This window comes from Phyllobates terribilis, unplaced genomic scaffold, assembly GCF_046119375.1.
Source record: "Phyllobates terribilis strain yellow unplaced genomic scaffold, ASM4611937v1 Scaffold_11__3_contigs__length_659146591, whole genome shotgun sequence".
Lineage (NCBI taxonomy): Eukaryota > Metazoa > Chordata > Amphibia > Anura > Dendrobatidae > Phyllobates > Phyllobates terribilis.
This window is the reverse complement of record NW_027362771.1, coordinates 233,682,274-233,697,591: the sequence shown is the minus strand read 5'-3', so window position 1 is coordinate 233,697,591 and position 15,318 is coordinate 233,682,274. Positions and strand designations below refer to the sequence as shown.

Here is a 15,318-nt window from a genome sequence, read left to right as displayed (position 1 = left end):
ACCTCTCACTCCATCACTTGCAGTCCCCCTTCCTCACCTATTTAATTCATTTTAGAAATAAAAAAAGAGGGGGGGTTGATCATACTTACCTCACGATCACCTGCAGGCGCAGCTTGACTTCTGGTGTCCTGGCAATGGCTCTATGTGCTTTCCTGGAGCTCCGCAGCCACACAGCTCCCTCATATTTCTCCGGACTTCTGGTCAGGTGACGGCGCGCACGCAATGACGTCATCGCGTATGCGCCGTCACCTGACCAGAAGTCAGGAGAAGTGTGAAGGAGCTGGAGCTGCGCAGCTGTAGAGCTCCAAGAAAGCACATAGAGCCGAGGTGTGCGCGGCGCCCCGGCGCTCGCCATTTTATTACACCATGGGGCCAGGTGAGCAGAAGCACAAGAGGGGGACTCTGACTCGGCCTGGGTTCCCCCTCTGTACTGCTGCTCACTGGGCCCCATACAGCAGTAAGGGCAGTAATGTCCTGATGGCAGCCCTGTACATACTGTATACATGTACAGCTGCTTTGAGGAGGAAAACCAAGAAGATAAAACAGGTAAGAACTAAGATGAATAAAGATACAACAGGATTTTAACAATGTAAACCCCACTTGTGTACATTTCTGCTTCTTTTAGGAATCTAAAATATTATTTACATTTTGCTTTGCTCATTATTGTTTCAGGCTCCTTCCTTCAAGCTTCACTAATAGAAACTAGTTCTAAACTCTCACTCCAGCCCCCTGATTCATTCATAGGAAGAGGAAAGCTGACAATACATTCTCCCTGAGGTTGATTGCATCTGTTCTTTCCCACATGTATCCTCATGTGACCTACATTCTGCTTCTATTACAGAATGACTAATTTACTTCTGTACATGTTTGGATTGTGTGCAATATTGGGTTTCAGCTACATGTAAGCTCTGTCAGCTCTCGTCTCTGTTTTACTAACAGTAACGTGAGTGTGTAGAGTCATGCTTCACTGACACAAAAAATGGTAACACCCAGTTGTCAATTTATTCATAAACTTACAGGAGGAATAACAGAGGAATGGTACAATGCAGAGAAAAGCTGCTCCAGTGTTGTTTTATGAAAAAAGCAAGTGTATTCTAAAACAGACAAGACAGGAGAGCTAGGCTTCTTCTTTATTATGTGAAATAACCTAAAATGTCACAACTGAAGAATTCATTCAAGATTCTCCAGATAATAATCTGGCCTAATCATGTCTTAAACCATATACAGTTGGATCTAGAAATATTTTGAGAGTGACTTCATTTTTATATATTTGAAACAAAGCAGTCATGGTGTGATTGAAGGGTAGACAGTCAAGGGGTTGACCAAAAATATTGCATTAGCAGTTTAAGAATTACAGTCTTTCCATTATGAAAGAACTAAGTAACATAATTTTAAATACTAGTATTATTTTTAACCCCTTTACCCCCGAAAGCTGTTTGCACGTTAATGACCAGGCCAATTTGTACAATTCTGACCAGTGTCACTTTATGAGGTAATAACTCTGGAACACTTCAACAGATCCCACTGATTCTGAAACTGTTTTTTTTTGTGACATATTGTACTTCATGATAGTGGCAACATTTATTTGATATTGATATGTTTATTTCTGAAAAAAAATGGAAATTTGGCGAAAATCTCGCAATTTTCAAACTTTGAATTTTCATGCCCTTAAATCAGAGAGATTTGTCAAACAAAATAGTTAATAAATAACATTTCCCACATGTCTACTTTACATTAGAACAATTTTGGAACCAAATTTTTTGTTGTTGTTAGGAAGTTATAAGGGTTAAAAGTTGACCAGCGATTTCTAATTTACAAAACCATTTTTTTAGGGACCACATCACATTTGAAGTGACTTTGTGGGGCCTTTATGACAGAAAATACCAAAAAGTGACACCATTATAAAAACTGCACCCCTCAAGGGGCTCAAAACCACAATCAAGAAGTTTATTAACCCTTCAGGTGCTTCACAGGAATTTTTGGAATGTGGAAGAAAGCAATGAACATTTAACTTTTTTCACAAAAATGTTACTTTAGACCCAATTTTTTTTTTATTTTCGCAAGGGTAACAGGAAAAAATGGACCCCAAAATTTGTTGTGCAATTTCTCCTGAGCATGCTGATACCCCATATGTGGGGGAAAACCACCGCTTTGGTACACAGCATGGCTCGGAAAGGAAGGAGCGCCATTTGACTGTTTCAATGTAAAATTTGCTTGATTAATTAGTGGACGCCATATCGCGTTTGGAGAGCCACTGATGTGCCTAAACAGTGGACACCCCCCACAAGTGACACCATTTTTGAAACTAGACCCCTCAGGGAACTTATCTAGATGTGTGGTGAGCACCTTGAACCCCTAGGTGCTTCACAGAAGTTTATAACATTGAGCCGTAAAAATAAAATGTTCACATTTTTACCACAAAAATGTTTTTCAGACCCAAAATTTGCATTTTCATAATGGTAACAGGAGAAATTGCACCATGCCATTTGTTTTGCTATTTTTTCTGAGTTTGCTGATACCCCATATGTGGGGGAAAAACACTGTTTGACTTTTTGAATGTAAAATTTGCTTGATTAACGGACGCCATGTTGCGTTTGGAGAGTCCCCGATGTGCCTAAACAGTGGAAACCTCCCACAAGTGACACCATTTTGGAAACTAGACCTCTCAGACTTATCTAGATGTGTGGTGAGCACCTTGAACCCCCAAGTGCTTTACAGAAGTTTATAACGTGGATCCGTGAAAATAAAAAAATCCCATTTTTCCCACAAAAATGTTTAGTTTTAGCCCTAAATATTTTATTTTCAAAGGGATAACAGGAGAAAATGGACCCCAAAATGTGTTGTGTAATTTCTCCTGAGCCTGAAGATACCCCATATATGGGGGAAAACTATTGTTTGGGCACACGGCAGGGCTCAGAAAGGAAGGAGTGACATTTTGGAATGCAGACTTTGATGGAATGGTCTGTCATATAGCGTTTGGATAGCCCCTGATGTGCCTAAACAGAGGAAAAAACCCACAAGTGACCCCATTTTGGAAACTAGACCCCTCAAGGAATTTATTTAAATGAGTGGTGAGTACCTTGAACCCACAGGTGCTTCACAGAATTTTATAAACAGAAAATGTGTATCTATAAAAATGAAAAAATATATATTTTTCCCACAAAAATGCTGTTTTAGCCCCAATTTTTTTATTTTCAAAAGAAAATGGACCCCAAAATTTGTTGTAAAATTTTTCCTATGTATGCTGATACCCCATATGTGGTCAAAAATGACTTTTGATGCACAGTGCAAAGCTCAGAAGGAAGAAGCACCACATTGGACATATTTTGCTGGACTGTTTTGTGGGTGCCATGTCACATTGGCAGAGCCCCTGAGATGCTAGAACAGCAGACCCCCCATAAGAGACCGATTTTACAAACTACACTTCTCAATGAATTAATCTAGGGGTGCAGTGACCATATTGACACCACAGGTGGATCACAGAATTTTATACCATTGGGCAGTGAAGAAAAAAATAATTACATTTTTGCTTTGCCGCCAAAATGTAGTTTTAGCCCTAGATTTTACATTTTCACACTGGGAAATGGGTAAAAATGGCACCAAAATTTGTCCCACAGTTTCTGCAGAATGTAGAAATACCCCATATGTGGCTGTACAGTACTGCTTAGCCATTCGTCGAGACTCGGGAGGGACAGAGCGCTATTTGCCTCCTGAAGCACAGATTTTTCTTGAATTGTATGTGGACTCCATATACTGAGCCCCTAAGTGCTAGAATAGCAGAATCCCCCCTCAAATGACCCCAGTTTGGAAATTATACTCCTTTGGGAATTTATCTACAGGTGTAATGACTATTTTGACTCTATGGGTCTTTTCCAGAAACAAGCAGCAGTGGATGTTACTGAGTGAAAATTGTAAACTGCCATTGTAGTGACCAGTACGTTGTGCCAGCTCATGCTTTTGGAGACATGCACCCATAAATTAGGCGGACTCTCATCGCTACAGAAATGTCAAACATGTGGACACTAACTGTGGTTTAGGCACATTGTGGGGCTCAAAAGGGAGGTGGGCATTTGTATTTGGGAGCACAGACTTTGCTGAATTTCTTTTGGGGGCAAGGGCCATTTTGCTTTTCCAGAGCCTTTGTGCTACTAGTAACGTAGAAGCCCCTTATATTTTCGTTAACAGATGACAGACCTGAGTGGGGACTTGCTTTTTTTTGTAGATTGAGGTTAAGCTTTCATTGTGATCCAAAATGTTATGTAAAATGTTCCCATTAATCCTGTGCTGCATGCTGAGCACTGATATCGGGGTTTCCATTTACCGCAAATCTCTGACTGACGTAATTCAGATGAAACCCCTGAGAGATCCATTCACTATAATTAGGCAGCAGAGTTACTTTGGACTCCGCCTGACCACTAATTAGCAGTGTTTTTTTTTTCAGAGGTTCACAAAACTTTGGCCGACGGCACTTTTATGCACGCATAATAAAAAGACGGACACCGTGGGATCATGGGCCAGACAGCATCCAAAGTGTCTCCATTTGCCTTATTATTGTAAAACTTCCGCCAGGGGTTCCGTCTGAATGACGATCATGCAACGATCGCAGCATTTAGGGGGTTAAAGTGCCGGGAGCGGTGCGGGCACTGCTGCTGGCACTGAGTGCCGGATGCCGGGTGTCAGCTGTCATGTCATGGTAAATTCTAAAAAGTTCATTTTTTTTCTCATCAAAGTACACTCAGCACCCCATCTTGACTGTAAAAAAACCAGAAATGTACAAATTTTTGCAAATTTATTAAAAAAGAAAAACTGAAATATCACATGGTCATAAGTATTCAGACCCTTTGCTCAGACACTCATATTTAAGTAACATGCTGTCCATTTCTTTGTGACCCTCCTTGAGATGGTTCTACTCCTTCATTGGAGTCCAGCTGTGTTTAATTAAACTGATAGGACTTGATTTGGAAAGGCACACACCTGTCTATATAAGAACTCACAGCTAACAGTGCATGTCAGACCAAATGAGAATCATGTGGCAAGGCTCAGATCTGGCCAAGGTTACAAAAGAATTTCTGCATTACTTAAGGTTCCTAAGAGCACAGTGGCCTCCATAATCTTTAAATGGAAGAAGAAGTTTGGGACCACCAGAAGTCTTCCTAGACCTGGCTGTCCAGCCAAACTAAGCAATCATGGGAGAAAAGCCTTGGTGAGAGAGGTAAAGAAGAACCCCAAGATCACTGTGGCTGAGGTCCAGAGATGCAGTAGGGAGATGGGAGAAAGTTCCACACAGTCAACTATCACTGCAGCCCTTCACCATTCGGGCCTTTATGGCAGAGTGGCCGGACAGAAGCCTCTCCTCAGTGCAAGACATATGAAAGCCCGCATAGAGTTTGCTCAAAAACACATGAAGGACTCCCAGACTGTGAGAAATAAGATTCTCTGGTCTGATGAGATGAAGATAGAACTTTTTGGTGATAATTCTAAGAGGTATGTGTAGAGAAAACCAGGCACTGCTTATCACCTGCCCATTACAATCCCAACAGTGAAACATGGTGGTGGCAGCATCATGCTATGGGGGTGTTTTTCAGCTGCAGGGACAGAACGACTAGTTGCAATTTAAGGAAACATGAATGCGGCCAAGTACAGAGATATCCTGGATGAAAACCTCTTCCAGAGTGCTCTGGACCTCAGACTTGGCCGAAGGTTCACCTTCCAACAAAACAATGACCCTAAGCACACAGCTAAAATAACAAAGGAGTGGCTTCAGAACAACTGTGTAACCATTCTTGACTAGCCCAGTCAGAGCCCTGACCGAAACCAAATTGAGCATCTCTGGAGAGACCCGAAAATGGCTGTCCACCAACGTTCACCATCCAACCTGACGAAACTGGAGAGGATCTGCAAGGAAGAATGGCAGAGGATCCCCAAATCCAGGTGTGAAAAACTTGTTGCATCATTCCCAAGAAGACTCATGGCTGTACTAGCTCAAAAAGGTGCTTCTACTCAATACTGAGCAAAGGGTCTGAATACTTATGATCATGTGATATTTCAGTTTTTCTTTTTTAATAAATTTGCAAAAAATTCTATATTTCTGTATTTTTTTTAGTCAATATGGGGTGCAGAGTGTACTTTAATGAGAAAAAAAATGAACTTTTTAGAATTTACCAAATGGCTGCAATGAAACAAAGAGTGAAACATTTAAAGGGGTCTGAATACTTTCTGTACCCACTATACATTTGGAGCTTATGAGTAAACTGGGAGATTGTCCCAGCATATAGCTTTGATGTACACTGCAATGTAAATAATTCCTTCCATATAATTGTAAGTTCAGGTAGGACAGTCCCTTTAATTATTACAATAAAAACCAGGAAAGAAATTCTCATTCTGTCCTTGAAGGAAATTTTAAGCCAAATTTTATTTAATACTTTTTGCTTACAAAAATGAGCAGTACCTAGTGATTTTTATTGAGCAGAATCAGGTTAGAACTACATTTGGTACCTGATTTGTTATTCTGGTTGCCAACAGGCATGAAAGCACAATACCTACAGTCTGCATCAATGCTAGTCCAAGGGCAACAGTAGCAATGTAGAACATGTTATCGCTTACAAAATCACAGACCTTCTTGAAGCAGCCCTCTCTATGGATAGTCAGAGCTTCCGGTGACAAAGGACTGTTGCGACATCCCTTACGGGCCTTGCAGCAGCTGCTAGGTACTGAACCATTATTGTGTCCAAAATGAGTTTCCTGATGCTCCAAGGACCATGGTGAATCAAACCAGTCATGGTAGCTATGTACACCACAACAGTGCAGGGCCCTTTGGATTGCATCCAAAGCATCTGCTTTCTCCTCATCTTCTGAATAAACTAGCACTGCATTCCGTAATCCACTTTGAAAACCCTCTGCGATGTCCCTAATGTAAGACAGATAAATTGATATGAGCCAATATCCTATAATATTATATAAGTATCAAAAAATAGTATTTTTCACTTGGAGGACATTTACATAACATTTAAACATGCCAATATATACAAATCATAATTCGGGAACTCTGGTTTCCTCCCACACTCCAAAGACATACTGATTTGGAATTTAGATTGTGAGCCCCAATGGGGACAGCGATGATAATGTCTGTAAAACAGTGTAAAATTATACAAGTAGAAGACAGCATAATAATAATTATTTATTTAAACAACACAAGAGACTAAGTGGTCTGTTGGTCAGTTTACTAATGAATTTGTCCTATCCTGGTCATTATAGGGGTTATTGAGAATTTGTAATAATTTTATATATGGGGCTAAGAACTAACAGGCAGGTAGTAGCGAACTACCTGCCTGTTCTACACGGGGATGATCGTTGGCAGCTCAGTCGGTGGCTCCCCTGCTTCAGTTCACCCCTCATCAACAAAGCAGCACCTACTCTTCCCTTCTGCTCTTTCTATGGGGCGTCACTGCAGACATCATGCTGATTTACAGCAGGCTCCCCAAAGTTAGGTAGTGATGAGCCAGCTGTCAATCAGAATGATATCAACAGAGATGCCCCATCAACACAACAGAGCTCATGTGCAGTTGTTATGCCACGTGGGCCCTATGCCCAAACAGTGCTGGTGGCCCTGCCTTTGAACAAATCGAGCATCAAGAGGAAGTCAGAGAGCTGCTGCAGCCCTGGCTTCCTGTTGATGTTCGATTTGTCCAAAGGCAGGGCCAGTGACGCCGTGGGCACAGAGCTCGTGTGACGTAACAATCTCACGTGAGCTCCGGTAACATGAGTGCCGACACCACTGGAACGGCGCCGGCATGGGGGGTGAGTATAAGTGTTTTATTTTAATGGGACCAAACATGAGGAATGAGAAGCGGTTGTACATGTAGTAGACAACCCCCTTAAGGTAAAACAGAGTCTTGGCTGAGGAATGGCAATTAAAGTTTAATGTAGATAAAGGTAAATGTAAAGTCATGCACTTGGACCGAGGAAATAAAATATACAACTATGTTCTAAATGGTAAAACACTGAGTAAAACTGTTAGTGAAAAACACTTGGGTATGGTTAGACAGAAAACTCGACTTTAGTGATCAATTCCAGGAATTCGTTATAAGAGGCATTGGTGCTCATGATTAGAACATAGTTTTGCCTCTATATAAGTCACTAGTGCGGCCACACTTAAAATACTGTGTACAATTTTTGACTCCAGTGCATAAGAAGTACTAGAGCGGATACAGAGAAGAATGACCAAGGGAACTAAGGGAATGGGTGGACTGCAATACCAAGACAGGCTATTGAACTTGGGTTTATTCCTTTGGAAAAATGAAGGCCTAGGGACGATCTTATTACAATGTACAAATATATGAATGGACAGTACAGAGATCGTTCTAATGATCTTTTTATGCCTAGGAAACTATGACAAGGGGGCATCCTCTATGTTTAAAAGAAACAAGGTTTAGTCATCACAGATGACGATTCTTGCGGCTCTAGATTCTGTGATGGAACCTTGATCCAGGGAACTAGTCTGATTGCTGTATGTCGAGACGAGAAATTTTTTTTCCCCTAATATGAGGAAATTAGCATCTACCTCATCGAGTTTTCGCCTTCCTCTGGATCAACATGTTAGGTGAACTAGATGGGGCTCTAGATCCTGTGAAGGAACCCTGATTCAGGGAACTCATCTGACTGCTGTATGTGGAGGCAGGAAGAAATTTTTCCCTAATATAGGGAAATTAGCATCTACTTCATGGAGTTTTTGCCTTCCTCTGGATCAACATATTTGGATATAGGTTGAACTTGATGGACTTATGTCAATCTTAAAACTATGAAAATAAGCAACTTAGAAAAAGCAAGTCAATTGCAATCTACTTTCATTCTCCTGCTGTGAGAGCTTTTATATTACATAGTTTACAGCTTGTTGCCAAGTAGATCAGCCACCAGAGCTTGGTGAGTAAGAGTAGTTACACTCCAGTTTACTCTTGAAATACCAGCCACCTCTCTTGAGCCAATTGCTTCCTACAGTGAAGGAAATAATTATTTGATCCCTTGCTGTTTTTGTAAGTTTGCCCACTGACAAAGACATGAACAGTCTATAATTTTAAGGGTAGGTTAATTTTAACATGGAGATAGAATATCCCCCCAAAAAATCAAGAAAATCACATTGTATAAATTAGATACATTTATTTTCATTTTGTAGTGAGAAATAAGTATTTGATCCCCTACAAACCATTATGAGTTCTGGCTCCTACAGACCAGTTAGATGATCCTAATCAACTTGTTACCTGCATTAAAGACAGCTGTCTTACATAGTCACCTGCATAAAAGACTCCTGTCCACAGACTCAATTAATCAGTCAGACTCTAACCTCTACAACATGGGCAAGACAAAAGAGCTTTCTAAGGATGTCAGGGACAAGAGCATAGACCAGCACAAAGCTGAAATGGGCTACAAAACCATAAGAAAGATGCTGGGTGAGAAGGAGACAACTGTTGATACAATAGTAAGAAAATGGAAGAAATACAAAATGACTGTCAATTGACATCGATCTGGGGCACCATGCAAAATCTCACCTCGTGAGGTATCCTTGATCATGAGGAAGGTGAGAGATCAGCCTAAAACTACACAGGGTGAACTTGTTAATGATCTTAAGGCAGCTGTGACCACAGTCACCAAGAAAACCATTGGTAACACATTACGCCTTAAAGGTTTAAAATCCTGCAGTGCCCGCAATTTCCCCCTGCTCAAGAAGGCACATGTGCAGGCCCGTCTGAAGTTTGCCAAGTTTAGGCTGATCTCTCACCTTCCTCATGATCAAGGATACCCCACGAGGTGAGATTTTGCATGGTGCCCCAGATCGATGTCGATTGACAGTCATTTTGTATTTCTTCCATTTTCTTACTATTGCACCAACAGTTGTCTCCTTCTCACCCAGCATCTTACTTATGGTTTTGTAGCCCATTCCAGCTTTGTGCAGGTCTATGCTCTTATCCCTGACATCCTTACAAAGCTCTTTGGTCTTGCCCATGTTGTAAAGGTTAGAGTCTGACTGATTAATGGAGTCTGTGGACAGGAGTCTTTTATACAGGTGACTATGTAAGACAGCTGTCTTTAATGCAGGTAACGAGTTGATTAGGAGCGTCTAACTGGTCTGTAGGAGCCAGAACTCATAATGGTTTGTAGGGGATCAAATACTTATTTCTCACTGCAAAATGCAAATAAATGTATCTAATTTATACAATGTGATTTTCTTGATTTTTGGGGGGGATATTCTATCTCTCAATGTTAAAATTAACCTACCCTTAAAATTATAGACTGTTCATGTCTTTGTCAGTGGGAAAACTTACAAAAACAGCAAGGGATCAAATAATTATTTCCTTCACTGTATGCAGAAGTTAGATGTTCATTTCTATCCCCTTCACATTTAGCTCCTGACCTGTTATCAGTCATGCAAAAGCAAGAGCCTTTGCCCCCACTACAGTTTGCAGAGCAGTTCTCCTAATTGCTCTCACTTTCCTGTGCTATATGCAAATATATTGATAACAGTGTAGACTTTAGGACAAGCACTAACATATCTAAGTGTAGCAGTATAAGCTGAGCAGAAAGAGAAAGCTACTGAACCAGAACTGTCACTAAAGGGGGAGTGCCCATCCCCAAAAGGACAAGGAAGTGAAAGGCTTTACAGCAGTGTACTGCTGAACACACAACTTGAGAATAACCCTTTAACCATGGCATTGAAATGCTGTAACAGTTGGAATCAGAGATATTTCCTCAGCTATTGATCTCTCTCCATACAACTCACTGCAACTTTAATCGTAAATTTACAGCTGATGTCAAGAAGGAATTAATTATAAAAAGAAGTATCCTTGACCCCAGAAACAGTAACATTGGTCACAAATGTATACGGTAGCTCCTGTTCCTATTCTGTTTTAGAGATCCTTATTTGAAGACATTTATTTTACATTGACCAAATGAATTACATGTTTCAGAGTACTTTTTGTAACATGGGACATTATGATGATGACAAAACTAGAAAGTAACATGATTAAAATATTTTACCGATGTAAAAGTATTTCTCCCTGGTGACTTGTTATTACATTTTAAACTCATAACACATGCAGCACATATAATTTTACTTCACATATCACATAAGGCATCAAGTTACATGTGCAAAGGTTGGAACTGATAATCACATATTGCAGTCCAGAAGAAACAGTCAACATTTCCAAGCATTTCCCCCATGAAAAAAATGAAAGTCAAAGAACGTTGACACAAAGAGTGATATTGTTTGACTACAGTTTTGCAATACTTAAACTGCAGCTCTAGAGTTATTTTTTTTTAAATATAGCAACACTTTTAACAAATGGAAATCAATAGAATCCCACGTATCTGAACATGATTTTGTTAGCAAATAGAAGCAATGTTTACCTGCGATAGAATAGACCAGAAAGCCCAGCAGCAAGTCCAGCTAACAGCACGGCTAACTGGAAGAGACCATAGGTGCGCAGAAGACATTGCTTCTCTACTGCAGCACTGATGCATCCTAGAAAGCCCCACAACAGTACAGCGGCTCCGCTCACTAGCAGGATGATTGGAGTGTTTGGATAATTGTTGGTGGATAACATCAAGTATTCCTCTAAGGAGATTTTTGCCCAGATTCCTACTGTGAGCATTGCCAAACCAGCAGCCCAAAAGATGAAGCTGAACGCCATCAGTGATATCTTTAATACAGCCATTCTACTGTTTGTGCATCTCTTGTCACTCTGCTTGGGGATAACAAGACTGTCATCTTCATGCTGTATACCTAGTGCCACATTGTGCGGTGAAATAAACTGCTGCGCTTCATCTTCATCATCTAGTGGATATGCAGGAAGCACCCACACACCATTTTGGTTGCTTCTCAAAGGAAGCCCTGTCATGATGGAGATTTTTCTGTCCCCACGTAGTTCTAAAATTTCATTTCCAACTGCAGAAGGTTTCCTTGGATGCACCAGCTCTGCTATTCTATCCGTCATGGTCCTCTGCCTCTGCTGATTTGTACTGCCTCTCCCTCTTATCACCTCTATGGAAAGCCAATAGATCTCCTTTGGCTCAGCAATAAATGACATACAGTGGACTATTATACGCAAGACTTGTCAGCTTTTGTCTCCGCCTGTTTAAATAGAAAATTCAGTTTTATATCTGGCAAAGCTATATACATACTTAGTAATAAAAATACAGATGCAATTATAAAGGTATATTTTTTAAATAATAGTCATATAAGTATTGGCATATTTTATATGCAAATGTATAACTAATGAATAGATAAATTATACAGTACTGTATGTGATGTAGATGTGAAAAAAATAAATACATAGTGGAAAAACACGAATTCTTTCAACAAACTTTGACGGCTAACAAACATAAGGTGCCTGTAGAATGGGAAGAAGTAACCAGCTACAGAAAGAGATAGCACAAAGCACATTGCAAAGACAATCTGAACGGCTGATAGGCTGCATTTACTCTTTTATGTTCTTTTCCACATAAAGATACAGCAGCAAAAAGGTTTTTTTTCCAAAACAGCTCACCACTTGGTATAGATAATAGCAAGCAAATGAAATAGTGAAAGAGGTTAAAACATAACCTTTATTAAATACGTAGTGTAATGCAGTGACTTGCTGGCATTACGGTAATGGTCTAGGAAGTGTTTTACCTGACCATATACCTTCCCCCTCAGGTGACTGGTCACATGACTGTGACATCACACAGGTCCTATATGCACAGTAAAGGTCTGTACACATGACTGGGACAGCACACAGGACCTATACACACAGCTGACTGATCACATGACTGTGACATCAGCAAGGTCCTGTCAGTATGTGTGTGTGTGTGTGTGCACAGGATATATAAACCCTGGTAATTTGAGACAGGTGTGTTCGGTGTGAGGCGTGAGGCCTGTGCTCCGTGTGTGTGGGACACCGTTTGTGAGAGGCCTAGGGAGGCCAAGAGTGAAGCCTGGCAGCCTGAAAGGCCGAGCCTGGATCCTGTGCGTGGATGTCAGTGGCCTTTGAGGGAGAGCCGGCTTGGTGAAGAACCCTGAAAGGCGCAGGCTGGATGTCAAGTGTGGAAGACATACCAGTAGCCTACGAGGGGACGACGGCTAGAGACCCCCACCTGGGAAAGCCGCAAAGCCACAGTGGTGGCGGAATAAACGGACTGTAGCAGCCAAAACCCGCTAAAGGTAAAACGCTGCGTTATATGGACATTTATGTTGTTGTAATATGCCGGTCTGCCACTTGAGAAGCTCCCGGAGGTGATAGGTATAAACATGCCGGGCGTATACTAAGATGGACTGTGTGATTAGCGGTTTATGACGAAATAATAAACTGCATTGTGAAATATCGGAAGGACATTGCTTATGTGCCTTAATTTACCCGGTGCAGCGAGTATCCCCCATTATGATGACTAGCGCTGCCTTACATATGGTGGAGAAAGCGGGCAAACTGCAGCCCGGTTGCTAGCGGTTTTTGCTGCAACTCGGCGGAGTTGCGAAGATTGGCGTCGCACTCAAATCCGGTTTTTGCTGCAACTCGGCGGGGTTCCGAAGATTGGCGTCGCACTCAAATCCGGCTTTTGCTGCAACTCGGCGGGGTTGCGAAGATTCTCATTGCACTCAAATTCGGTTTTGCGGTGGCTCGGTGGGGCCACGAAAATTTTTCCGGGAGAGCGGTGAAGTGCTAGTGTGAACAGCGTACCGTGATGGCTGTGAGCAAAGCAGCAGATCTGTCTGGAGCTATTGAGCGGTTGAAGGGCCGGTTGGGAACGGAGCAGGTATTTGGGAAACTTTTACCGGACATGGTGCAGGAACCGCAGGAGCTGTGGGCACCATATGGAATGGCGGCAGTGGACCATTCTATGGACTCTCCAGGGGCGCCAGTGTTGTCCCAGAGTGCCCGGGGAGGTGGTAAGAGATGTTGTGAACTGAGTCCTAAGACTACTGCTGATTTTTTGTGTAAAAATTACCCTGCCGGTGTGGTTGTTAAAAGTGGGCGGAGTCTAAAAAAGGGGCGGATTTTCACAAGAGTGTGGACTGCAGAAAACTGGAAATTGTTACTGGTTGTGGGTTGGTACCTCCTAAAAATGACAATGTGACCGTTGATAACTCCAGTAGAAGGGGGTGACGTCAAAGTAGGAGGTGACCTGTTAGTCCACAACACCATGGGAAGTGACACAGACCCCGCAGCTGACGGTGACACTATGAAAGTAAAAAGTGAGTTCGGTCAGGAGGGGCTAGACGAGGGGAGAGAGTCCCCCTCTCGTCATCGACGGCGCAAGGGCCACAAAAAGGTTGCTCCGGTAGTACTCCCTGAAAATGAAAATAAAGAGAATATAGTACTGTGTGCCTATGCTTCAAGTGTGGATCCTCCTTTAGAGGTAGAAGAGGAGATGACGTTGCCAGTAGCAACCTCCGGTACGGTACTGAGACTGACGGGTCAGGATCCGACAGCCCTGAAAGGGGAGGCGGCCAGTCATGACCAAGAGCTGGAGCTTATCAGGCCGCAGTGTCAGATTGACGTGCAGCAGTTATGTGAAAACCTGGGGAACGTGTCCTCAGACCAGCTGAACCTGGAGTCTGAGCAGCAGAAAATATACCAGGTTATGAGGAACTGGCAGCGAGACATAGAGGGAAGCAAAGCGGAAATTAACCATTGGAAGGAAATGTTCTACGGAATTAAGGAGGACCGCCGCAAAATCAAGGAGGAGGTTTTTCAATTACAGATTGACAAAGCGGTGTGTGAAGATGAGTTATGCGAGGTGAAAGATCGCTTCTCCCTGGTACAGTTAGAGCTGTCTGCCCTCAAAGAGGCGCTGCAGTATGAAGTTGCTGGGCGTGAACAAAATCTAGAACGATTGCGCGAACAGTTCAACCAGGAGCTGTGTGACTCCAAGAAGGAGTGTGATGAAAAGTTCAGTATGGAACTGCAGCAACTTAAGAGAGATTATGAGGATCTCCTCAAGGTAAAAGAAAAACTAGAGGAGCATAAGGCGGGTGCGGAGCAAGGGCGCAAAGTGGGTGAGACCACTCTGCAAGAGACCCGTGAGGAGAATGATGATCTCCGTGGAAAGACCCTAGGTCTGGAAGCTGAGGTGAAGCAGCTACAGATGTCCTGTGAAACTCTCCAGATGGCGGAGACATGCCTTAAAGAAACAGTCAGCAAGATGGAAGCTGAGCGGAAAAAGATGGAGGAGTTCATCGGAGAAGCCACAGACCAGGGCCAGGAGTTGGCCGCTGGTGAGGGGAGGTATGAAGCAGATACCTCCTCGAGTGATGCGAGCTTGGATGATTCAGTGGAAGTAAGAGCCGAGATC

The 15,318-nt window shown here is 42.2% G+C and overlaps 1 protein-coding gene across 1 annotated transcript; it reads right to left on the bottom strand.

Annotated features, from left to right (window-relative positions):
• Positions 1-6,394: 6,394 nt before the first annotated feature.
• On the bottom strand, positions 6,395-12,062 carry LOC141165081 (tetraspanin-7-like). Its single transcript, XM_073650722.1, has 2 exons — positions 11,398-12,062; positions 6,395-6,907 (listed from the first exon to the last, which is right to left on the bottom strand). The coding sequence occupies exons 1-2, from the start codon at positions 11,982-11,984 to the stop codon at positions 6,472-6,474; spliced, it is 1,023 nt and encodes a 340-aa protein (XP_073506823.1). The 5' UTR covers positions 11,985-12,062; the 3' UTR covers positions 6,395-6,471.
• Positions 12,063-15,318: the final 3,256 nt, after the last annotated feature.

Coding starts and splice junctions, on each gene's coding strand:
- LOC141165081 (XM_073650722.1), bottom strand. CDS start 11,984: ATGACGGATAGAATAGCAGAGCTGGTGCATCCAAGGAAACCTTCTGCA. Junction 6,908..11,397: donor TCTGGTCTATTCTATCGCAG/GTAAACATTGCT, acceptor GTCTTACATTAG/GGACATCGCAGAGGGTTTTC.